Source organism: Salvelinus namaycush, chromosome 3 (assembly GCF_016432855.1).
Source record: "Salvelinus namaycush isolate Seneca chromosome 3, SaNama_1.0, whole genome shotgun sequence".
Taxonomy (NCBI): Eukaryota; Metazoa; Chordata; class Actinopteri; order Salmoniformes; family Salmonidae; genus Salvelinus; species Salvelinus namaycush.
In genome coordinates this window covers 15,173,038-15,199,047 of record NC_052309.1, presented here as the reverse complement: position 1 = coordinate 15,199,047, position 26,010 = coordinate 15,173,038, and the positions used below count along the sequence as shown (strand labels likewise).

General features: G+C 43.5%; 1 protein-coding gene across 1 annotated transcript; it reads right to left on the bottom strand.

The window, feature by feature from the left end:
- Positions 1-6,386: 6,386 nt before the first annotated feature.
- On the bottom strand, positions 6,387-25,459 carry LOC120044231 (excitatory amino acid transporter 1-like). Its single transcript, XM_038988837.1, has 5 exons — positions 25,321-25,459; positions 24,907-25,044; positions 14,972-15,176; positions 14,807-14,849; positions 6,387-6,662 (listed from the first exon to the last, which is right to left on the bottom strand). The coding sequence occupies exons 1-5, from the start codon at positions 25,457-25,459 to the stop codon at positions 6,387-6,389; spliced, it is 801 nt and encodes a 266-aa protein (XP_038844765.1).
- Positions 25,460-26,010: the final 551 nt, after the last annotated feature.

Genomic DNA, 26,010 nt, shown 5'->3' with positions numbered 1-26,010 from the left:
TTCTTAGGGAGCATGTAATTGGCATGCTGAACATAGGAATGTCCACCAGAGCTGTTGCAAGAGAATTGAATGTTGATTTCTCTACCATAAGTCACTTCCAACATCGTTTTAGAGAATTAGGCAGTACGTCCAACCGGCCTCACAACCACAGACCTTGTGTAACCACGCCAGCCCAGGACCCCCACATCTGGCTTCTTCACCTGCGGGATCGTCTGAGACCAGTCACCTGGACAGCTGATGAACTGAGGAGTATTTCTGCCTGTAATAAAGCCCTTTTGTGGGGGAAAAACTCATTCTGATTGGCTGGGCCTGGCTCCCCAGTAGGTGGGCCTGGCTCCCAAGTGGGCAGGCCTATGCCCTCTCAGGCCCACCCATGACTGCGCCACTGCCCAGTCATGTGAAATCCATAGATTAGTGGCTAATGAATATATTTCAATTGACTGAATTCCTTATATGAACTGTAACTCAGTAAAATCGTTGAAATTGTTGCATGTTGTGTTTATATTTTTGTTCAGTATAAATGCATTTTTATAGCTTCCAAAATATTTTTTACAACGGTGGGGAGTGCCAAGATGGAGGCACGGTGTCGTCAACACAGCGCCCCAATGGTCATCTAGTGTATATATAAATAATTGTGCCAGGTCATAAATGTAGCCCGAACAACATTACGACAGCTCTCGGTCTCCCTCTTGTGGAAGGACTTGAAAGTGCGCGAACTGACGTCATTGACCGAACAGGTCTGAGTTCAGAAAATCTATAAACAGTAGAAAAACACACTTTTTTTCTGTCTTACCTTTTTTGTGTTTCTTCCTCTTGCTTGGCATCCCATCAACATGGATTATCCTGTGTATACAAGTAATTCGCGAGCTGGCAAGCCGAGGTAGCAAACTAAATTTCCCCTCAGTTTGTAACGTACGTTACCGTGTGGTAACCGCTGAGCGCTAACGTTAGCTAGCAAGCAGAGAACGGGCTTTTCTTTTTAACACCGTCTAACAAATTGACATTGTAAATACCATCTGAGAGCAAGTAATTTACACCCCAAAATATTTGCAAGCAGATAGCTAGGTAGCTTGCCAATGTTTGTTTGTTTTCCTCACGATAACGTCTCACAGGATGCTAAAAAACAGAAATATATTAATTATATTTCGCGCGCTAGGATCGTCAAGTCACATGACATCACTCTCCCAGACTACCTAAGTTTCAAGTGTAGGGTCGGTCAGTGAAGAGTTAAAAAATAAAACGGCAACGGCGCATGGTAAATATGGATGTTTCATGTAAGTATGGATGGTTTTACCTGATTTTAGCTTCTGCAGGTGCTTGTCAACTAGAGTATCAACCAGAGTTGGGTCAACATTTTAATAAAATACTGTTGATAAAGCCCACATGCCGGTAGATACTGTATCTTTATCAGCTCACATATAGTGCTGCTCAAGTCTTACCACAAGATGGCAGCAAATGTCCACAAACGATTTAATTGCAACTTGCTGTTCCCAGAACAGCTTGATAGTGAGAATAGAGGGGACTACTGTAGCTTCTTTCTCTTCCAAACGTAATATTTAACTAGGAAGTCACATTTAGATAAATAATCAACTTTTTCTCTAACATCCATCAAAGATCTTCGCACATAAGTACACGATTGTAGATTATTCAGTGTATGAAATCATTACATTACTATACATAAGATATTACATTTGCCTTTTAAAGCCACAGTCTATACGTTTCCAGTAATTTCAACTAAGTAAATATACCCCTTGATTTAGAAGAATGTGACTCGTAGCTCATACTATAATGAGATGAATAGTACAACTGTCTTTATTACCTTATAATAACTAGCCGGGGCGGCAGGGTAGCCTAGTGGTTAGAGCGTTGGACTAGTAACCGAAAGGTTGCAAGTTCAAATCCCGGAGCTGACAAGGTACAAATCTGTCGTTCTGCCCCTGAACAGGCAGTTAACCCACTGTTCCTAGGCCGTCATTGAAAATAAGAATTTGTTCTTAACTGACTTGCCTAGTTAAATAAAATAAAAAATAAAAAAATGCAATACCATGTGTGGATATCATAAGGTGAATGCACCAATTTGTAAGTTGAGCGTCTGCTAAATGACTTAAATGTAGATAATAAAATAAAGACCTAGGCATATTGCTTCATTGTTATGGTTGTGTTGTCATATGAGACAACAGAGTGTGTCTTTAAGGCACATTTTGAGATATTTGTTAAATTGGGTTACCTTTATCACATTTTGTCCTATTGCACATGTATTACTTTTCATTGTGTGCTGTGTAGGGTAATACCTACTCTATTATAATTGCCATAACACATGTTATGTAACAGTTTATTACTGTATGTGTGTCATGGAATACAAATCACCAAAATCAAACATTGCTTCCTTTTTACATTTTATTCAAAATGTCATTCACCAAAGACAAATCTACCAGTCCATTTATTTCCTTTTCACCACAAATGTTGCCTTTACAGAAAGTGAACCATCATATCTCAAAACTTAAAGGAAAAAAGAAAGAAAATAACATTTTCTAAATCCATTTGAGTTAGTTCACACATACTGTAATTATCACAAACTATGTTCCTTGATTTCACTAACCAAGGCATTGGAGTGGCATTTCGGCCCTGAAAACAAATATCTTTCTGCATTGAGATTAAAGAAGACATATTCACGTAAACAACTATCCATATTATATAGTTCATTTACACATATATCGACATGCAATCACTCTACAAAGCCTTAAAAATATTAAACACCTGCTATGTTAAAATAATGATGTACTAAATAGTGAAGGATATTTCAAAGACTCATTTGTCTTAGGGCTGGCTACAAAATAGGGAATATATAGTGATAACAATTGTTGGATACATATATAGTGATGACGATTGTTGGATACATCTCGTTTTAACCATATTGTCAGCATCACAGCACCACCTTCAAGAATTTGATCAATCAAAATAAAATAAAAATACAATTGAAGTTGTCATATGCAACAGGAATATTGACAGCATGATAAAAGTTAATCAAATTTAAAAAAAAAATACACACCACTTGAGGATTGCTATTTAAATTACTGCTTATTTAACCCATGATAGGAAGTTGGTTGTTTTTCACCAGAAACAGCTCATAGGGCCTCATTTCATTAGTTGTAGCAAATAAAATGTAATTGTATTTGTATTTATTGGCAGCAGCTTCTCTTCCTGGGGTCCACCAAAATTAAGGTAGTTATATACAAATGTGTTCTCTGTTGCTTTTTTTGAAGAATGAAGCTTGCCCAGTCATTCAAACATAGGTTGTCCTTTCATAATTTTACAAAATTCCTTTTGGACATCAACACCCATATCACTTTCCTCATTACTTATACCATTATACCATATACATATTCTAGGCCATGACTTAACTCAACACAAAAATACCCAGACAAACCATAAAATAGGTGGCCTATCTATCTCGTAGAGAGGCGGCGGATGTAAGCAATTTGATTGGGCAACTTTATGAATGACAAAATAACAAAGGAAAGGAAATATGGTAGAGTGACAATAACTGGACAAATATGACAGATTGAAAACAAGAATGAACCAAAACATTCCGTGTTTGTGTGTGCGTGTGCGTGCGTGTGCTTGTGTGCACTATTGAGCGTTGATCTACATTTTGCTCTCAGTTTTCGGACGTTTGGCGTTTTCGTGGTCGTTTTCCTGAGAGATGAGCTGGTATGGTTTTTTCCTCTCCTCCAGCACAATGTTCCCCATCTCCACATCCTTGGCCTGCAGCTCCTGTCGAGATAGGAATTCCACAATGCCAGCCCCAATGGAGTCACCCAAGACGTTGGTTGTGGTACGCAGCCGGTCACTACAATCCAGGAATAACGTAAGAAGAAAAAGCTTAACCAGGGTGAAGGAGTCATATACAGTGGGAGGAGAGACAGAGGTCGAGAGGGGTGGCGGGACATACAGTTTTTAAAAGAAAACCCTAGCCTATGTCCGCTGGGACGTTTGGTCATGTTATATTGAACAGGTCAAAACATTTACCTATTTCCTGCTTTTGATTAAAGGTAAACTAACGTTTTTAGATTACTCATAGTCAAAAGAATGCAGAGGGGAAATAGTCCACAGCATTATCAGCAGAGACAATTCCAATCTACTGTTAAAGAGTAGTCAGAACACTCCCTATAGGCTATCTCATATTCTAATCACTGTGAGAAACATCCATGTTTTCATTAAATGAAGGTTTGACTCTGTCTGCACATTCCATCCCTCCTAGTTTATGGAGAGTGGGATTTTTTCTCACTACCCAATTAGCTGTGTAATTTCTGGGAAGGGAATTCTAATTGAAATCATTAATTTGGGCAACCTAATTATGTTTCTATGTTAAAACTTTTAAAAAATGCAATTCCAAAAAGTGGAGCAAGACCCGAGGGATAGTACAAGTGTGTCACTAGGGTTGTAGTTGATAAAAAAGGATGTTCGACCTTTAAAATGAAAGATAAATGGTTTGCGTTTCAGTTCCAGTCATTATACAATTTGTATACTATAGACAATAAGTAGTGTGTGTATATTTGCACCATAATAGCTTTATCATTATTCAAATATAATTTATCTATTCTCATGTCTCAATCTGAAAATGGGAAAAAATTACTCACAGGAACCAATCAACTGCAATGATGAGGGTGATGTCATCAGTGGGAAGTCCGACAGAGGTCAACACAATCACCATGGTGACCAGTCCAGCCTGTGGTATCCCAGCAGCTCCAATACTTGCTGCAGTGGCTGTGATGCTATTTTATAGCACAAAATGATATATTTTAAACTCTTATCTTGATAAATCATGTAATGTAGTTGTAAACATATCAACATCTTTTGATTCTGTAAACATAAACTTTAGCTTATTAACCTTAGATACTAATTCTTACCTGATTGTAATGATCTGACCTAAGTTCATGTCCATGTTGTTAACCTGAGCTATGAAGATAGCTGCCAGAGCCTCGTAAAGTGCTGTTCCATCCATGTTAATGGTTGCGCCGACCGGCAACACAAACCGCGTGATGCGCTTATCCACCTTGTTGTTCACCTCCAGACACTTGAAGGTAATGGGAAGGGTTGCTGAGCTGAGATAGAGACGGAGAGAGAAACAGATGGTGTTTGAGTGGTTGTTGTTTTAGTTTTTTTGTATTAGATCTATTCATCATATTCTCCAGGGGTAAGCTTTAGTAACACTACTAACGAGGATGGTGATGTCTTATAGGCACAATCTGATCAAGAACACTCCTGGCCCTACTATAATAGGCTTTGATTTGACATGAGTCAGGGCCAAGTCAGGCAAGGCCACAGTGTGGGGTAGTCCGAGCAGGCCAGGGAGGAGATTAATGTAAGGGGACCAACCTGGAGGAGGTTCCCAGGGCTGTGATGAGGGCCTCCACCAGCCCCATGATGAAGATGAAGGGGTTCAGCCGTGTGATGGCGAAGTACAGGCCGGGGAGGATGATGAAAGCATGGATGGACAGGCCTATGATCACCGTGATGGTGTACATGGCCAGCTGACCACCCATCTCAGTGATGTCATCCATCTCCACGATCTTCCCTGATATGAGGAACATGATGCCGATTGGTGCATACCTGTAGAGCAAAGGACGGAGAAGAGGTTATGCTGGGGAAGGATATGGTCACAAAGTTAAAAGGGATTAATTTTTTTGTGTAATACTGTAGGCCTGAAAAAGTAAAATTTTTAGTCTCTCACGGACAGACATTTGAGAAATCATCAGTGCATTCTGAGAGTGCAAAGCACAGGCTATGAAATTACCTTTATTCATAAACAAAACTTGGTTTAAATCTGTCAAATATCTGACTGGGAATATTTTGGATTTAATTGAGTGAACATGTCACTGGTCTTGGTTACAAAGCCTTGTAATTCATCTGTGGAATCATTTAGCATCAGGAAGCTACATGCCCCGAGACGGTTCTATGTTGGCCAATTATGAGATTGTGGTCCTGCAATTATCTCAGTAACCCTAAAGACCTATATCAGATCATGCCTGTCTATAGTTACCAGATAATTCATAGCAATACCTCAGGCAAGAGGCTAAATAAAGCCATTTGATTGAATTGAGAGGGAGAGATACACATAGTAACTCCCAAATCTGCAGGCACTCTATAGGTAGACTTAGCATTTCAAAGCATAGATGTGGAGATTTCTCTGTGCCTGATCTAATCATGAACCACGTGCAATGCAGGGGGTTCACATAAACACACACACACACTCACCTAATGAATGATTATTGGACCATCATCATAACACACACACACACACACACACACACACACACACACACACACACACACACACACACACACACACCATCCTTATAAACACCTATACACACACCAACTACTCACCACATGATAATTGCTACCAGTCTCATGATAGCCTCATTGAGGCTGTCGAAGAAATCCCTGAGGGGCTGGCCCTGCTCCTTCATGTTGCCGATGATGAGGCCAAAGCACATGGAGAAGACCACCAGCCCCAGGGCGTTGACTCCGTTCACCGTGCCCGGGATAGGGATCACCTCCTCCCGGGTAATCTGCTCAGTCAGGTTGGTCAGGTTGAAGACCGAGTCGTTCACTGTCACCGTTACATGGACAATTCGCTTCCCGTATTTGGTTTTGAACTGGAGGGAAAGAGCCGGTTACGTGAGTGATGGGTTATCATTGTCTTGTTAAAGTGATGATAGCATGTCATTTCCTTTAGTGAAAGTGTTACTGAAATAGTATTTTTTAAGTAATGTTACTGAATATTAACTCAGCCTCTTCATTTTGGCCTGTGCTCCAGTCTTCAAGTGGGATTTTGATGTGCATCTACTGAACATAGATAAGGTATCTAGGGAAGATTGTCAGACTTGTGCCCTTTCGATAGACTAGAGAGCAAAAACTAAAGGCACCTGCTCCACTCATCGCAGCCTTGTGAATTAAACAATAGGCCTCCTCTGTATGGCTGGAGCAGTATTCTGTAAGGTTCAGCTGGATCTATGATGACCCTGTATGGGGAGAGGGTCCAGACCACCAAGTGTTGAGCTCCCCATGGACATGGTCCCCCCCAAAAGCCATGGAAGAAAGGTTTAGAATGACAGGAAATTAGCTCAGACCTTGCCCGGGGCCCTGCGAAACTGCGGTACGCCACGGACCCCACAATGCTATTGTTACAACCCTGCCAATTCTTCATTGCAGTTCAAACCCCACTGTGTCAATCAACTATACCACAACAACTCCAAAACATTCAGATGAATAATGGAAGTGGGTTCTTTCTTATCTCCTGCTGGTGATCATTTTTTATTTACACATGGCAGCAGAAGTCCAGGCTGTATCACAACCGGCCGTGATTGGGAGTCCCATAGGGCGGCGCACAATTGGCCCAGCGTCGCCCGGGTTAGGGTTTGGCCGGGATAGGCCGTCATTGTAAATAAGAATTTGTTCTTAACTGACTTGCCTAGTTAAATAAAGGTTAAATAAAATAAATAAAAAATGTCAGATTTTGTCATTTGTTCCTAGTGGTCAGAATTTTTCTTCCAGTGTAAATAAAAGCCCCCCTCAGTTTTGGGTTTTTATGTCTCTTATGTAATGATTTATCTCTGCTCAGAAATTCCAAAACCAGCAAGCTTCCTCTGAAAATGTCAATAATGTATCCATTCACAAAAAGTATTTCGCAAAACGTATCCTTTTTCATTACCATCATTATTTCAATAGAACCATTTCCTGTGGCAAACTTTTACTGAGGGAAAATCTGCTTATTGAATGAGGAAAGCTGTTTTACTTTATACGTTTCAGACTGTCAGTACAGTTGAAAGTGTGGATTATATCTCTCGTGCTCCACGCAGGTCAGGTAATAATAAAAACAGTCACGCTGTTGATGTGACAGCTTGAGAAGACGTGCCCGCGGTTCATAACAAACCATACGTCAGACAACGCACGGTCTCTTACTTCTTCTCGCAAGTTATTTTAGCCATATTGCTCAAATTGACTGCTTCGCTGCTCCCATTTTTCGAATTGCATTTTCCCAGGTCCCGGTAAGGCAGGGGTTCCCAAACTTTTTTTGGACCACGACCCCATTTTGATATCTGAAAATTCTTGCGAGCCAAACCATGTGAAAAAAATGATTTAATTAACAGCAAATGTTTACTTTTTTATTTGGGGTTTTGGCAGAATTGAAAAACATTCTAACAGTATTTCTGATTGGCTTCTCAACTCACCATCACATACTTTTAATGTGGGGCTATGAGAGTCAATTCCAAATTAGTCTGACATAATGTCTCTTATCTCACCACCACTAATAAAATGGGTGTGCTTGATGCATGTCACGTCAGAGATTCTCAAAGTCATGGGGTGTGGTCGACAGTGCGCACCTCATCTTTGCTGTCACATCCAACCTGGATCTATATTTGGTTTTAAAGCAGACGATAGCACTGAATCCAGCTTCACACAGATGCTGGTGAAGGGTAGCATGAGGTTTATAGTGCTTTCAAAACAACTGGGAACTCTGGAAAAATACGAGCTCAAATCATGGCTTCAGTGATCTTCATGTCGGAAAGAAACGATTTTTCAAAACAATTTTTCCCAGTCGGCGCTTGTTTTTTTCAGAGTTCCCAGTTGTCTTGAATGCACTGAAGTCTGAGATTTCCGAGTTCCCACTTACAAGTTCCCAGTTGTTTTGAATGTGGCATTAATGCTTAGAGGGAGATGGCAGGGTCAGGAACAAAACCTCCTCCGTAGTGACCCGTGAATGCATTCGGTCACATGACCGCTCAATTAGCTGTTAGATTTCACTTACCGGTATGTCAACTGAGCCAGGATCACAGTCAAACAGATTGGGAAGTAGGTCCCAAAGTGCTCTTCCAAGCATTGGAGGTGAGCAGTGATCACTCATGTTGGACACTTACAGATTCTGTTTTCTGTCAGTAACATGCACAGGTGAGGGAAGGGGGCATGGCTTTTGGAAGACTCTCTCCAATAAGAATTCTTTCCTCTGAATGCACTGATTCGGTCACTCATCGGTAGAATGTTTTAAAAAATAATGTTTTTTAGTACTTTCCAATTCCAGTGAGTCTTGTTCCATCACTGCAACTCCCATATAGACTAGGGAGAGGCAAAGGTCGAGAGCCATGCATCCTCCAAAACACAACCCGCACTGCTTGCTTACCCCGGAAGCCAGCCACACCAATGTGTCGGAGGAAATACCGTACAGCTGGCGAGCAAAGTCAGCATGCATGCGCACAGCCTGCCACAAGGAGTCACTAGAGCGCAATGGGACAAGGACATCCCGGCCGGCCAAACCCTCCCCTAACCTGTCCGGGACTCTGGCATTCTCTATGGGGGTGCCACAGGGTTCAATTCTTGGGCCGACTCTCTTCTCTGTGTACATCAATGATGTCGCTCTTGCTGCTGGTGAGTCTCTGATCCACCTCTACGCAGACGACACCATTCTGTATACTTCTGGCCCTTCTTTGGACACTGTGTTAACAATCCTCCAGACGAGCTTCAATGCCATACAACTCTCCTTCCGTGGCCTCCAACTGCTCTTAAATACAAGTAAAACTAAATGCATGCTCTTCAACCGATCGCTGCCTGCACCTGCCCGCCCGTCCAGCATCACTACTCTGGACGGTTCTGACTTAGAATATGTGGACAACTACAAATACCTAGGTGTCTGGTTAGACTGTAAACTCTCCTTCCAGACTCACATCAAACATCTCCAATCCAAAGTTAAATCTAGAATTGGCTTCCTATTTCGTAACAAGGCATCCTTCACTCATGCTGCCAAACATACCCTCGTAAAACTGACCATCCTACCGATCCTCGACTTCGGCGATGTCATTTACAAAATAGCCTCCAATACCCTACTCAATAAATTGGATGCAGTCAATCACAGTGCCATCCGTTTTGTCACCAAAGCCCCAAATACTACCCACCACTGCGACCTGTACGCTCTCGTTGGCTGGCCCTCGCTTCATACTCGTCGCCAAACCCACTGGCTCCTGGTCATCTACAAGACCCTGCTAGGTAAAGTCCCCCCTTATCTCAGCTCGATATACCAGCAGGTATATCTCTCTGGTCACCCCCAAAGCCAATTCCTCCTTTGGCTGCCTCTCCTTCCAGTTCTCTGCTGCCAATGACTGGAACAAACTACAAAAATCTCTGAAACTGGAAATACTTATCTCCCTCACTAGCTTTAAGCACCAGCTGTCAGAGCAGCTCACAGCACTAACAGAGCAGCTCACAGCACTAGCAGCACTAACAACTACCTCTTCCCCTACTGTATTTATTTAGCTCCTTTGCACCCCATTATTTCTATTTCTACTTCGCACATTCTTCCACTGCAAATCTACCATTCCAGTGTTTTACTTGCTATATTGTATTTACTTCGCCACCATGGCCTTTTTTGCCTTTACCTCCCTTCTCACCTCATTTGCTCACATTGTATATAGACTTATTTTTCCTGTATTATTGACTGTATGTTTGTTTTACTCCATGTGTAACTCTGTGTTGTTGTATGTGTCGAACTGCTTTGCTTTATCTTGGCCAGGTCGCAATTGTAAATGAGAACTTGTTCTCAACTTGCCTACCTGGTTAAATAAAGGTGAAATAAATAAATATATCCTGAACGACGCTGGGCCGATCACGTGCCGCCTCATGGGTCTCCTGGTCGCGGCCAGCTGCAACACAGCCTAGGATCGAACCCGGGTCTGTAGTGACGCCTTTAGCACTGCCTTAGACTGCTGCGCCATTCGGGAGGCCACCCATAGAATGTTTTTGTATTTCCCCTGCATGCTTGTGTTCAGTTCGTTCAGTTTCCCAAATATGTCTGTTACATAGTCAGGGAGACACATTTTCCTTTCATTACACAGAAAGTCAACTAAGTCAGTTTCTTTTACATACATTGTGAATGACAACAGTACCTCTGCTAATGAGATTTTTTTTTCTAACACTCGATTACCACCAAGCCTCAGTATGAAATAGAACATTGTCATGCCTCCACATAGTTTTGCGAACAGGCGTGCACGCAGTGGATGTGGTTTGATATAGTTTACAATCGAAGTTACCTGCTGCAGTATATCTCCGAGTTCTGTGCTCAGCTCTTTTGTCGCCAATTGCTCTCGGTGTATCGTGCAATGCGTGCATATAACAGAGGGAGACACAAGCCTGGCAGCCATAGATGGAGCCCCATCTGTGCAAAGCCCACCATTCGATTCCATGGAATGTGTTTTTTGTCAATATAGCCACGCAGCACAATGAACATCCCCTGTACCATTTCAGGTAGCCTAGTGGTTAGATTGTTGGGCCAGTAACCGGAAGGTTGCTGGATCAAATCCCAAGCTGACAAGGTAAAAATCTGTCGTCTTGAGCAAGGCAGTTAAACCACTGTTCCCCGGGCGCCGTGGATGTCAAGGCATCCACATAAGGCAGCCCCCTGCACCTCTCTGATTCAGAGGGGTTGGGTTAAATGCAAAAGACACATTTCAGTTGAATACATTCAGTTGGACAATTGACATGGTATCCCCCTTTCCTTCATGCTCGGGAATTGTGAGACAGAACAATATGTCCTTGTGAATAGCATCCCCTGAAATGTATAGTGAACAAAAGTCAATGCATGGACATCTTTCCCCTCACAGTTAATGTCCATTTGGAGAGTATAAGCTGGGGAGTTGAGTCTTTCAATCAGTTTCCTCTTGATTGCTAACAATAGCAAAAACTGTTTGTTTAACAGTGTTATCTCACAAAGGTATTGATTTGAGTCTCGGTGCCTCTGCCTCCCCACACATTGTTTTTTCACCATATCAATTGTGGCTAGTAATATCAAAGTCTCTGCAATAGTGTGTGCTTTCATAGCGTAGCGGGCCTAGTCTTTCACTGTGGGAATGATTCAAATGCAACGGTCAACTGCGGCCTTTTCCCATGATCTAAGGGCGTTCTCTGGTTGAATTTGAACTTTTAGATTAGAATAATTTTCATTTAGATTTTTAAGGTTAATCACATTACAATGATTTTGAGATACAAAGACAATATTATAATATACCTGCAAAACACCAGTCTCTATGTCAACAGTGAAGAGGTGACTCCAGGATGCTGGCCTTCTAGGCAGAGTTGCAAAGAAAAAGCCAATCCCAGACTGGCCAATAAAAAGAAAAGATTAAGATGGGCAAAACACAGATACTGGACAGAGGAACTCTGCCTAGAAGACAAGCATCCCTGAGTCGCCTCTTCACTGTTGATGTTGAGACTGGTGTTTCACGGGCACTATTTAATGAAGCTGCCAGTTGATGACTTGTGAGGCATCTGTTTCTCAAACTAGACACTAATGTACTTGTCCTCTTGCTCAGTTGTGCACCGGGGCCTCCCACTCCTCTTTCTATTTTGGTTAGAGCCAGTTTGCGCAGTTCTGTGAAGGGAGTAGTACACAGAGTTGTACGGGATCTTCAGTTTCTTGGCAATTTCTCGCATGGAATAGCTTTCATTTCTCAGAACAAGAATAGATAGTTCTTTATCTCCGGCCATTTTGAGCCTGTAATCGAACCCACAAATGCTGATGCTCCAGATACTCAACTAGTCTAAAGAAGGCCAGTTTTATTGCTTCTTTAATCAGAACAACAGTTTTCAGCTGTGATAACATAATTGCAAAAGGGTTTTCTAATGATCAATTAGCCTTTTAAAATGATAAACTTGGATTAGCTAACACAACGTGCCATTGGAACACAGGAGTGATGGTTGCTGATAATGGGCCTCTGTATGCCTATGTAGATATTCCATAAAAAATCTGCCATTTCCAGCTACAATAGTTATTTACAACATGAACAATGTCTACACTGTATTTCTGTACAATTTAATGTTATTTTAATGGACAAAAAATGTGCTTTTCTTTCAAAAACAAGGACATTTTTAAGTGACCCCAAACTTTTGAACGGTAGTGTGTGTGTGTGTATGTATGTGTCTATATATATATATATATATATATACCAGTTATTTATATATATATATATATATATATATATATATATATAGACAAATAAAAAAATGGATTTTGGACATTCTCCCGCAAACCCATGTTCATATCAGGCGACCCTTCGCTTGGGAACCGCTGCAGTAGGGTAAGCTAAACTCTGTGTGAGTTGTGTGTACTGACAGTCTGTCATCAACAGCCTGTGACCTGTGGGTCGAAGCGCGAAATTCGCCCTCCAAGGCTGTGTGACAGCTCTCTCCTACCTATCTCTTTTATATCGGTGGATATCGGGCTTCCTTGTCTTGTGCTAACTTTAATAGCTTACCAGCTAGTGTGTATGTTGGCCACTGTACTCCGGTGCTAACCTTGTCAAGATATCCTCCACTGCCATGCTTGTTATCGAGACCACGGGGCACTAGTCATCCTTCGACTGTTTAAATCTCAAAACGGGTCCCTTTCCCTAGATAACCACGTCTCATAGCGTGCACGCCGTCTAGGAAGATTGTTAGCCTAGCGAACTATACGAAGTGAGATTCGAACTGCCTCCCCCAGGCATCCCTCTCCTCTGGTATTACTAGGACACTACAAGCTAGCTAGCTAACCAACTCAACCTACTGTAGCTGCCACTGTGTGTCCTCAGCTAGCTAACCAACTCAACCTAGCTGCCACTGTGTGTCGTCAGCTAGCTAAACACTCAACCTAGCTGCCACTGTGTGTCGTCAGCTTGACTTACCAAACGACAGCCGTTCGTGAGTGTTTTTCATAAATTATGCCTACATTTAAACATGGTATCTCTCCTGCTCCAGCCCTACGGTCATAGCTTGGCTCACAATAAATGATTTTGAGGTTGCTGTACAACTCTTGCCAGATTATTGTAGCCCTCTACCTTTACTGTGTATTGTGGTATTAATAAGTATATTTGCATGAGAATATATATTTAGATTTTTTTCTTCACATTCTTAGCTGAGAGACTACCACATCACCATTGCTGGGCATGCATGGCTGCTCCTCATTTGGAGTTGAACTACAAGTGGAAGATGGCCATGACCTGTTCCCCGCCTGCCTAGGCATTGGCCACCTGCGAGATGCACTCTCTGACCCCTGCATTAACTGCACCATCATGCCTGTGAAGGTGAGGGAAGCGCAGCTAGCCAGAGTTGAGGGCCTGGTTTTCACAGATAATTTGAGTCTCTGTGCCTCTGCCTCCTCACACATCATTTTTTCACCATATCAATTGTGGCTAGTAATATCAAAGTCTCTGCAATAGTGTGTGGTTTCATAGCGTTGTTCGCCAGGACCCACCCAGGGCCACCAAGAGAGGGAAAGCCCACAAAACTCTATATGCAAGCCTCGGAGCACTACAGGAAGTCAGACCAGCTGTTTTACAAGGTCAACGTCTCATCCTGCCACACCATGGGACCTGCCATTCTCCCAGTGACATTGTCGCATTAATCAGAGGTTAATAGTGCTATAACTGTACTGACGTTCTGAAAGGTATGAAGTAGAACAGAAGTTACGATTGTAACTATGGCTCTACGAATACCTGTAAGACCGTCAGTACTTTCCTGTCACTCTGAATCTTTGGGCAAGAAGATTTTCTGAGACAGTGCGTGGTCTGATGTACGGTTTCATATGAACTGCGGGGGCACGTCCTACCACGCTGTCACATCACCAACGTGACTTTGTTGTTGTTATAACTCGACCTGTGGGGAGTGCGAGGGATATCATCCACAATTTAAACCATACTGACGGTCTTCAAGGAATTCGTAGAACCATAGTTAAATTTGTAGCATCCGTTTGTAGTGACGAAGTCATTAAATGCTTTACCTGCTGTGTGCAGGCCTGGACCATGTTTGGTGGAAACATGTTTCTGAAATGAAAGAGCATGATCATCACAATGAATGAACACAGGGGTACTATGGCACAAAAACAGTTCATATTTCCTCCACTAAACCCCTGACCCTCCTCCTACTCTAGTATGCAGCTAGCTACCTGATGAGATCCAGGAAGGCGTCGGCAGGGCTGATGTCCTCTATCTTCGACTGTTTCATGAACTCATCCTTAGATCCTTTCCCAGGGTGGATAATGAGCACCACGATGATGCCTATGATGACAGCGATAATGGTGGTGGTCATGTAATACACCACAGCGCGCATACCCATCTTTCCTGAAGCCTTACTGTCCAGTGCTGCCATGCCTGGTTGGGAGAGACAGGGGAGATGTTGTTTAGAAGAACAGTATTATCCCATTGTGCAACATTTCTAACATTTCTTCATAGCAGTGGCATGAAAACACTTGAAATAGCAATTGCCTGTAGCCATATTAGCCTGCATTCTGGATAGCTCCTGAAGCTATGCTGATGTGTTGGATGGTGTTGGAGCCAGAGAGACAGAAGGGTGAGTCCTTGCTCTGGTCAAGGAAAGGCAGAGACAGGAACACTGTGAGAACTGAGGGGCCACAGAATTGTTGAGAAGTGTCTATGCCATAACAGGCAATTGTTGGCTGGTATTGGAACAGCAGGGTTCTCAGATATCTCATCATCAGACAATGGGTGAAAATGAGGTTGAACTCAGTGAACTGGGGCTATCAGGTGTAACATCAAGAGACCAGTGGCGACCCGTCATTCTGTTTTGAGCCCCATATTTTTAGCAAATAAATTATAAAATATATTTTCTTTTTGGGGGGGCTTGCCTGTTTTGCATGTTATTTTGGCATTAATACGTGTCACATATCAGTTCGCAAACAATGTCAAAAAATATATATATGATTGAGTTAATAAAGACGCATACAAACATGGTCTCGTTTTTGTTTTCTTGAGTAAGGCAGCTCCAAAATGCAGGTGTTTCAGCCTAGCTCAGTGCTTTCTGTGGTGGTGGGGCAAGCCAGCAGAAAATACGGAGCCCTGCTCCGTGATTGGGTCAGTGTTCTGTCACTCATGGGGACACTACATCACCGCCAAGTCTAAGGGTAGACCTCGAAAATTCTAGCCATTTGGGTGTTGCCATAGAGTTACATTAGAAGTGCCCATCCAAGAAGGCTCAAGGTCATTGGCCACAGATATAATTACGTCAAATCACGTTATACAGTTGAAGTCAGAAGTTTACATACACCTCAGCCAAATACAATTAAAGTCAGTTTTTCACAATTCCTGACATTTAATCCTAGTAAAAATTCCCTGTCTTAGGACAGTTAGGATCACCACTTTATTTTAAGAATGTGAAATGTCATAATAATAGTAGAGAGTGATTTAATTCAGCTTTTATTTATTTTCTTCACATTCCCAGTGGGTCAGAAGTTTACATACACTCAATTAGTATTTGGTAGCAATGCCTTTAAATTGTTTAACATGGGTCAAACGTTTCGGGTAGCCTTCCACAAGCTTCCCACAATAAGTTGGGGGAATTTTGGCCCATTCCTCCTGACAGAGCTGGTGTATCTGAGTCAGGTTTGTAGGCCTCCTTGCTCGCACACGCTTTTTCAGTTCTGCCCACAAATTTTTTATAGGATTGAGGTCAGGGCTTTGTGATGGCCACTCCAATACCTTGACTTTGTTGTCCTTAAGCCATTTGCAACAACTTTGGAAGTATGCTTGGGGTCATTGTCCATTTGGAAAACCCATTTGCGACCAAGCTTTAACTTCCTGACTGATGTCTTGAGATGTTGCTTCAATATATCCACATCATTTTACTTCCTCATGATGCCATCTATTTTGTGAAGTGCACCAGTCCCTCCTGCAGCAAAGCACCCCCACAACATGATGCTGCAACCCCCGTGCTTCACGGTTGGGATGGTGTTCTTCTGCTTGCAAGCCTCCCCCTTTTTCCTCCAAACAACGATGGTCATTATGACCAAACAGTTCTATTTTTGTTTCATCAGACCAGAGGACATTTCTCCAAAAAGTAAGATCTTTGTCCCCATGTGCAATTGCAAACCGTAGTCTGGCTTTTTTATGGTGGTTTTGGAGCAGTGGCTTCTTCCTTGCTGAGCGGCCTTTTAGGTTATGTCGATATAGGACTCATTTTATTGTGGATATAGATACTTTTGTACCTGTTTCCTCCAGCATCTTCACAAGGTCCTTTGCTGTTGTTCTGGGATTGATTTGCACTTTTCGCACCAACGAACGTTCATCTCTAGGAGACAGAACGCCTCTCCTTCCTGAGCGGTATGACGGCTGCGTGGTCCCATGGTGTTTCTACTTTTGTACTATTGTTTGTACAGATGAACATGGTACCTTCAGGCATTTGGAAATTGCTCCCAAGGATGAACCAGACTTGTGGAGGTCTACAACTTTTTTTCTGAGGTCTTGGCTGATTTCTTTTGATTTTCCCATGATGTCAAGCAAAGAGGCACTGAGTTTGAAGGTATGCCTTGAAAAACATCCACAGGTACACCACCAATGATGTCAATTAGCCTATCAGAAGCTTCTAAAGCCATGACAATATTTTCTGGAATTTTCCAAGCTGTTTAAAGGCACAGTCAACTTAGTGTATGTAAACTTCTGACCCACTGGAATTGTGATACAGTGAATTATAAGTGAAATAATCTGTCTGTAAACAATTGTTGGAAAAATTACTTGTGTCATGCACAAAGTAGATGTCCTAACCAAAACTATAGTTTGTTAACAAGAAATTTGTGGAGTGGTTGAAAAACGAGTTTTAATGACTCCAACCTAAGTGGATGTAAACTTATGACTTCAACTGTATGTACAGTAGCTTTGATTGGACCGATCATGTCAACATCATACTTTCAAAATCCTAGCTAGCAGTCATCATGAATCAAGTCAACAATCTACTGGCAAATCCTTTTTAATCCTTGTCATATGAAGAGAAATAATGAAGAGATTATAGATCAAATACACTGCTCAAAAAAATAAAGGGAACACTTAAACAACACAATGTAACTCCAAGTCAATCACACTTCTGTGAAATCAAACTGTCCACTTAGGAAGCAACACTGATTGACAATATATTTCACATGCTGTTGTGCTAATGGAATAAACAAAAGGTGAAAATTATAGGCAATTAGCAAGACACCCCCAATAAAGGAGTGGTTCTGCAGGTGGTGACCACAGACCACTTCTCAGTTCCTACGCTTCCAGGCTGATGTTTTGGTCACTTTTGAATGCTGGCGGTGCTTTCACTCTAGTGGTAGCATGAGACGGAGTCTACAACCCACACAAGTGGCTCAGGTAGTGCAGCTCATCCAGGATGGCACATCAATGCGAGCTGTGGCAAGAAGGTTTGCTGTGTCTGTCAGCGTAGTGTCCAGAGCATGGAGGCGCTACTAGGAGACAGGCCAGTACATCAGGAGACGTGGAGGAGGCCGTAGGAGGGCAACAACCCAGCAGCAGGACAGCTACCTCCGCCTTTGTGCAAGAAGGAGCAGGAGGAGCACTGCCAGAGCCCTGCAAAATGACCTCCAGCAGGCCACAAATGTGCATGTGTCTGCTCAAATGGTCAGAAACAGACTCCATGAGGGTGGTATGAGGGCCCGACGTCCACAGGTGGGGGTTGTGCTTACAGCCCAACACCGTGCAGGACGTTTGGCATTTGCCAGAGAACACCAAGATTGGCAAATTCGCCACTGGCGCCCTGTGCTCTTCACAGATGAAAGCGGGTTCACACTGAGCACATGTGACAGACGTGACAGTCTGGAGACGCCGTGGAGAACGTTCTGCTGCCTGCAACATCCTCCAGCATGACCGGTTTGGCGGTGGGTCAGTCATGGTGTGGGGTGGCATTTCTTTGGGGGGCCGCACAGCCCCCCATGGGCTCGCCAGAGGTAGCCTGACTGCCATTAGGTACCGAGATGAGATCCTCAGACCCCTTGTGAGACCATATGCTGGTGCGGTTGGCCCTGGGTTCCTCCTAATGCAAGACAATGCTAGACATCATGTGGCTGGAGTGTGTCAGCAGTTCCTGCAAGAGGAAGGCATTGATGCTATGGACTGGCCCGCCCGTTCCCCAGACCTGAATCCAATTGAGCACATCTGGGACATCATGTCTCGCTCCATCCACCAACGCCACGTTGCACCACAGACTGTCCAGGAGTTGGCGGATGCTTTAGTCCAGGTCTGGGAGGAGATCCCTCAGGAGACCATCCGTCACCTCATCAGGAGCATGCCCAGGCGTTGTAGGGAGGTCATACAGGCACGTGGAGGCCACACACACTACTGAACCTCATTTTGACTTGTTTTAAGGACATTACATCAAAGTTGGATCAGCCTGTAGTGTGGTTTTCCACTTTAATTTTGAGTGTGACTCCAAATCCAGACCTCCATGGGTTGATAAATTTGATTTCCATTGATAATTTTTGTGTGATTTTGTTGTCAGCACATTCAACTATGTAAAGTAAAAAGTATTTAATACGAATAGTTCATTCATTCAGATCTAGGATGTGTTATTTTAGTGTTCCCTTTATTTTTTTGAGCAGTGTATATCGGTGCTCATTGTCCATTGGACATAAACATTACACAACAAGTTGGAAATCGCAAATTCAACAATGAGTGGTTTGGAAGGAATCAGTGACAGGGGCTGTGTGGTCCAAAATCTGCAGTTAAGGGCTCTTTTCCAAGTTTAAAATGATAAACATTCAATATAGGCCATGCTGCCAATGAAGCTGTCACGTCTGCTCCCGCTCTTCCCGCTGCCCTGTATCACGCACTCCTTCTATCCATTACACACACCTGCCTTCCCTCGTCACGCACATCAGCGATATTGGACTCCCCTGGACTCACTCATCACCTGTTATTACCTCCCCTATATTTGTCAGTTCCCCAGCTCTGTTCCCCGCTTCTGCATTGATTGTCTTTTGTTTGTGTTACTCGTTTGCTGACGCTGTTCCTGTCTCGTTCCATGTCCGTTCTACATTAAATGTTTTACTCCCCGTACCTGCTTCGTCTCTCCAGCGTCATCCCATGTGACAGAATGCAGCAGCCATCACACAAAGCATCGGGGAGTACTGGCGTTCCGGTTGGTATGGTGGCATCGGCTCTGGGTCGCCACCGATGGAACTGGGGGCTTCCATGCCCTAGCTGGCTCGAGAGGTTTCCTTGCCCCGGTTGGCTTGGATGGTGCCCATCCCACGTTGGGCCTCAGCCGGATCGTCAGTTCTTGTTCGCCCAGCCGGTCCAGGAGGTTTTTTTGTTGTTTGTTTTTTGTTTTGTTGGTGACGTCGGGGTGGATTCCACCACCGATGGAACCGGAGGTGCTTAAGCAAGCCCGTCGGGCTTTCACGTCCTGGCTGGCTCGAGAGGTTTCCTTGCCCCGGTTGGCTCGGCGGCTTCCCATCCCACGTCACTCTCCATCGGATCATCGGGCTCCCTCGCTGCAGCAGGATCGACAGGCGTCTTGCCTCAGTTGGATTGTCTGGCTTCCATGCCTCAGCCGGCTTGCCAGGCTCTCACGCTCCTGCCGGTTCGTTGGGCTCCCACGCCCCCAACCGGCTTGCCCAGCGCCCATGTCTCAACCGGTTAGCCCAGGTGGGACACCGGGTGGCGCCCCAAGAGGGAGGGGTACTGTCACGTCTGCTCCCGCTCTTCCCTCCCTGGCGCTTGAGGGTGCCAGGCTGCCCTGCATCACGCACTCCTTCCATCCATTACGCACACCTGCCTTCCCTCGTCACGCGCATCAGCGATATTGGACTCACCTGGACTCACTCATCACCTGTTATTACCTCCCCTATATTTGTCAGTTCCCCAGCTCTGTTCCCCGCTTCTGCATTGATTGTCTTTTGTTTGTGTTACTCGTTTGCTGACGCTGTTCCTGTCTCGTTCCATGTCAGTTCTACATTAAATGTTTAACTCCCCGTACCTGCTTCGTCTCTCCAGCGTCATCCCATGTGACAGAAGCATGATTTGTGCCGCGCTCAAAACAACTTATCTCGGAACTGCAGAAACGTGACTTCAGTGAGTTCAAGACAACTGGGAAGTCGGGAATAAACAAGCTCCGACTGGGAAAAAAACATTTTAAACGGTCATCCAACTCGGAATTGTAAATCTGGCCTCTTTCTAGAGCTACAACCTGAAGATGAATGACGTCATCAAGATTCAACCTTGTTTTTTTTCTGAGTTCCCAGTTGTTTTGAAAGCACCATAAATCCAGAGAATGTCAGACTTTGATGACAAAACTTGCCCACGAAGGACCACCGTGCCACCTTCCTGTTCAAGTTAACACAGCACAACAAGGTGAGTCCAAAAATGTATTGTATGATGCTGCATAAATGATGTAATATGCCAGGGAGATATGTTTACGGTAGCTAAGAAAGTAATTCAAAATCAAATCAAAATGTATTTGTCACATGTGACGAATACATGTGTAAACCTCACAGTGAAATGCTTACTTACAAGCCCTTAACCAACAATGCATTTTTAAGAAGAAGAAATAAAAGTACCAAATAATTAAAGGGCAGCAGTAAAATAACAATAGCAAGGCTATATACAGGGGGTACCGGTACAGAGTCAATGTGTGGGGGCACTGGTTAGTCGAGGTAATTGAGGTAATATGTACATATATAGAGAGTTAAAGTGACTATGCATAGATAATAAACAGAGAGTAGCAGCAGCGTAAAAGAGGGGGAGGGACAATGCAAATAGTCTGGGTAGCCATTTGATTAGACTAAGGGTATGTTGTGTAGTAAGATGTTAGTAACCCATGTGCCTCACCCTAATAATTTGGTCTATTTACCCCTCTTAATTTTGCCTACTGTTCTGACATGGTGGTGCACATGTAGCCTATATAGCCTGTTTTAGAGAAATGTCATCATTGAATATTGTAAGAGATTTCATTGTCTGCTTATATGCCCCCTTTATTTATCCTACGGTTCTGACTTAGTGTACAGGGAGAACACTGTAAGAACGACCCATGTTCTGAATTCTGTCACTGTACATTTCAAAAGTGCTAAACAAATAGTTATATCGACTACGTCCGTCCTAGCTCGCTCGTTAAAGTCTTAATCGAAATGACGGATTGCGTCTTATCCTCTTGTCGTCCACTTATGCCATAGTTTGTACATCTCATTTGTCATTAGAAACCAAATTTGTTTAAGCAAGTTAGCCATATCAGCTATGTTTTTTTTTAAAGGCAGTAAATGAAGTTGAGTGAACTGTTTCGCTGCCAGACAAGGCTCCGCTGATAGCCAGGTGTAGCAGTGGTGTCACGTTGTCACGTTCCTGACCTGTTTTTCCTTTTTCTTGTATTTATTTAGTTGGTCAGGGCGTGAGTTGGGGTGGGTTGTCTATGTGTTATTTTCTATGTTGGGATGTTTGTGTTCGGCCGGGTATGATTCTCAATCAGAGACAGCTGTCAATCGTTGTCCCTGATTGAGAATCATACTTAGGCAGCCTGGGTTTCACGTGTGTTTTGTGGGTGTTTGTCGCTGTGTCTGTGTATGTCGCACCACACGGTACTGTATCGGGTTATGCACTTCGTTTATTTGTTTTGTAATTCGGTATTCAGTTTCGTTTTAATAAATCATTATGAACACTAACCACTCTGCGTATTGGTCCGATCCGTCTCGCCTCTCCTCGTCCGAGGAGGAGGAAGAATATGACGATAGCCGTTACACACGTCCTGACAATAGTGAGCCTTTTTATTCTCTATTTCGGTTAGGTCGGGGTGTGACTAGGGGGGGTGTTCTAGTCTAGTGTGTGTATTTCTTTGTTGGCCTGGTATGGTTCCCAATCAGAGGCAGCTGTTTAGCGTTGTCTCTGATTGGGGATCATATTTATGTAGACATTTCCCCACTGGTTTTTGTGGGATCTTGTTTGTGTGTAGTTGCCTGTGAGCACTGCATTTGCTGCACGTTTCGTTTGCTGTTTATTGTTTTTGCCCGTTTCACAAATAAAGATGTGGAACCCAGATCACGCTGCACGTTGGTCCGAGTATGCTTCCAGTTCGTACGACGAGCGTAACAAGTGGTAAGATGTTGGGACTGCTGTTGGCACAGCTTTATGTAGGCCCTAACAGTTTGTGGGCACTGTTTGTCACCGTTATAGTGCAATTCATGTATTGTTTAGTGTTGTGTAGTGGCTTTGCTGGCATGCATCCCACTTTTTTATTATTTTTGCCAGACCAAGATGTACATGCTGAAATCACCACTGCAAGAGACTAATAGATGACCTCAGTGTGAACTAGTCTACTGCCCTGGCAGTCACTCTTCTCCTTTTTCTCAGAGATTATTTATCATCTCTCATTATTGTAGACCAGAGATTATCTGACCTGCTGGAGGATGCAGCCTAATACAAAGAGTCAACAGGTGTGCAGATTAATGGGCTGCCTGACAGTCATCTGACAGAAATCAGAAATCAGGCTAGTAGCAAAACATACAGGTGAGCAAAAGTATTGACGTTCTCCATCTGAAATTAGATAATGATTATGGTTTGCTTCTCCCTACTGACATCTCTCAATCTTACAAAAAGGCCAAGGGTAAGAGGCAAACAACGAGCCATTATAGAGAAAGACCTCTTCCTGAAAAAGCGTTGCAATAAAGTTTGCTTTGGATTTTCCAAGGTGTCAGGGGCCGTTCTGGTGTGTTATACCAATTCAGTGTGTTGATGGAGTAAGCGTTTTTTGTGTAAGCGAGATGTCTGTGCTTTAATCCTGTTAGGGGCACTGCCATTAGACTAAACCTCCTCACCCTCCATTTAACCCTCGTTCAACTCTCAATCTCCTTCATCCCGCCTCCCTCTCCCACAATCACCCCTCTGCTGACCTGTGCCTCTGCTCCTTTCTGTGTCTCTCTCTGTTCTGTGCCTCTCTTTATTTCTCTCTCTTTCACCATCTCTCCCTGTTTCTCCCTTTCTCTTTTTCTGTCTTTTCCCTCCATCCTCTCTGAGTCCTCAGAAACTTGTCCACTTGCCATGCGCCCATAACGACTTTGCATCTCCACATTGCCATGGAAACTGCAAACAAGCCTGTGTGACCACTTTCACGGGACTAAAGAAATGACTTATGTGGGTTCTTTTCAGGGGTTACTACAAAGATGAAGGATGAAACAAAAATTGATCCCACACATCTCCTTTTCTGCCGTTCACGCCACAGTTCTACTGTTTTTTTAGTGTTTAAAATGTGATCAGAGAAAGTATTCTTAGTAAACATTCACTGCTTCTTTCAAGCCAGTGTGAACATTCACAAATTAGGTTAGTTTGAAAAGAAAATTAGATACAGTACAGATCAGCTCAATCTTACTTTGAGAAATGACTAGAGCTTGCTGCTGTAGGTCTAGTTTCAAGGTCACAGTAAATCCCTCAGCATTAGCATAGTGATGTCATTTATACTACACATCATACCAAGCTAGGTCATATGGATCCTAACCTTGTTGAGGACTCAGGAAGATACTAGATGCTGTAGTTACATGTCTGCTTGTGTACCTGGGCAGTGGACCTCTTTTCTAGGCCGTAACCTCTTATCCCACCACCCTCCAAACCACTTACTGTATTTTGGTGCTGGGTGTCATGGAATGCCACAAAACAATACAGCTGTGTAGAAAGTGGCGGAGGGGCACATTGTGTGCTTTTATCCGTGTGAAGTCAAGCAGGAGGAAGAGGTTCAAGGGGGTACCCATCCCAAAGCTACCCTCTCAGACCCACAGGCAGTGGGTGTCTTTTCTACTGAAGCTAACCCCACTCCCTCCATCCCTCCTCCCTCATTCTCTACACCACATTTTAATAGAAAAGAAGTACAATGAAGTGGCTGTCTCCATGCCAGAGCCTAGAGACCAACGGGAATCTGGAGAAAAATACATTTCACACGGATCAAGCACAAGTTACAGTACCTGTGCTTGTGCCTCAAGCCCCTTTGGCATTCTTCCTTTTCCTTTGGGCCTCCACACCTGTCTTTCAAACACCACTAAATCCACCCCTCATCTGCATGGTCAAAACATCTAAACTTGCCTCTGGTGGAGGGCATCCGTATAGTGACTTGGTGTACCTGTGATTAGACTGGATACTAGCAGGGGAAGCACCAGCATCTGCAGCATCCTCATCAGCAGCTCTCCGGGGAAAGAGAAGTACTTCACCTCTCGGTAGGTCATTTTATAGGGACGCAGTGCAAAGCCTAGGATTATACCTGGAGAATCAGAAGGGCTGATTAGTGGGCTTGAAACTGCATGTAGAACAGAGGACACTGAGAGGCTCTGTCTCTCAATCACCTCTAGAATGAGGTTTGTAGGTGAGTCTCCCTATTGGATTTTGGATTGCAATAGAAGAGCATGGGTTTCAAATTGTGTGAGTGTGTGTGCGTGTGTGTGAGTATGTAGGCCTGTTTGTGTGTATTGTGTATGTAGGCCTGTTTGTGTGTATTGTGTATGTAGGCCTGTCCGTGGTGGGGGGAGGGTTCACTCACCTACAACGACGGCAGCTACAGTAAAGAGCACGAAGGCGTGCTTCTTGAAGAAGGCCTGGACATCTTCTTTAGAGATGTCCTCCACTTTCCTTTTGGCCTTCATGGTCCTTATGTGGATGCCCTCCCGGATCCGCTGCATCCTAGTGTGGAAATCCGAAGCCGGGAGAGTTTCCTCATTACTGGCCATGACTGCAGATGGGACTAGGGGTGTCTCACACACCTCTTAGACACCCAGAGAACCTGAACCAATGGGTCGGACTGGACCTTACCTTAGTGATAGCTACTTGAGATATGTGTATTGTCATGTGTCATTTCATCTTCGGTTGAAATGGCACATGCAGACGTTCACATTGACATTGCAATGCAGTTGATAAGAGAAAAAATGTGTTTTTCTTATCGCAAATCTTGACCATATGGTGTGTAGTCAAAATAACAATGTACATAAATTGATATTTTCATGATAAAATAGTCACAGAACCTTGAGAAGAGAGCAAGTCATTTTAGTGTAACAAAAAAGCCAGCATTTTTTCCCATTATGAATCCATGACAAGCATCGAAGACCCTGAACACAGGAAGCATGGAACCATAATACACCATGGCAAATCATTAGTCTATCCTGGAAGATTATAAATACAAACACTTGAGTAGAAAAAACTCATGCACACCAGAATAATGGAATAACAAAAACAA

What these genes read in the sequence shown, in the direction of transcription:
- LOC120044231 (XM_038988837.1), bottom strand. Translation starts at nt 25,459, where the DNA reads ATGCAGCGGATCCGGGAGGGCATCCACATAAGGACCATGAAGGCCAAA. An exon ending in AGTATCCAGTCTAATCACAG is followed by an intron (nt 15,177 to 24,906) that starts GTACACCAAGTC and finishes TCTCCCAACCAG; the next exon opens with GCATGGCAGCACTGGACAGT. An exon ending in TCCAGGCCTGCACACAGCAG is followed by an intron (nt 6,663 to 14,806) that starts GTAAAGCATTTA and finishes CTTTCCCTCCAG; the next exon opens with TTCAAAACCAAATACGGGAA.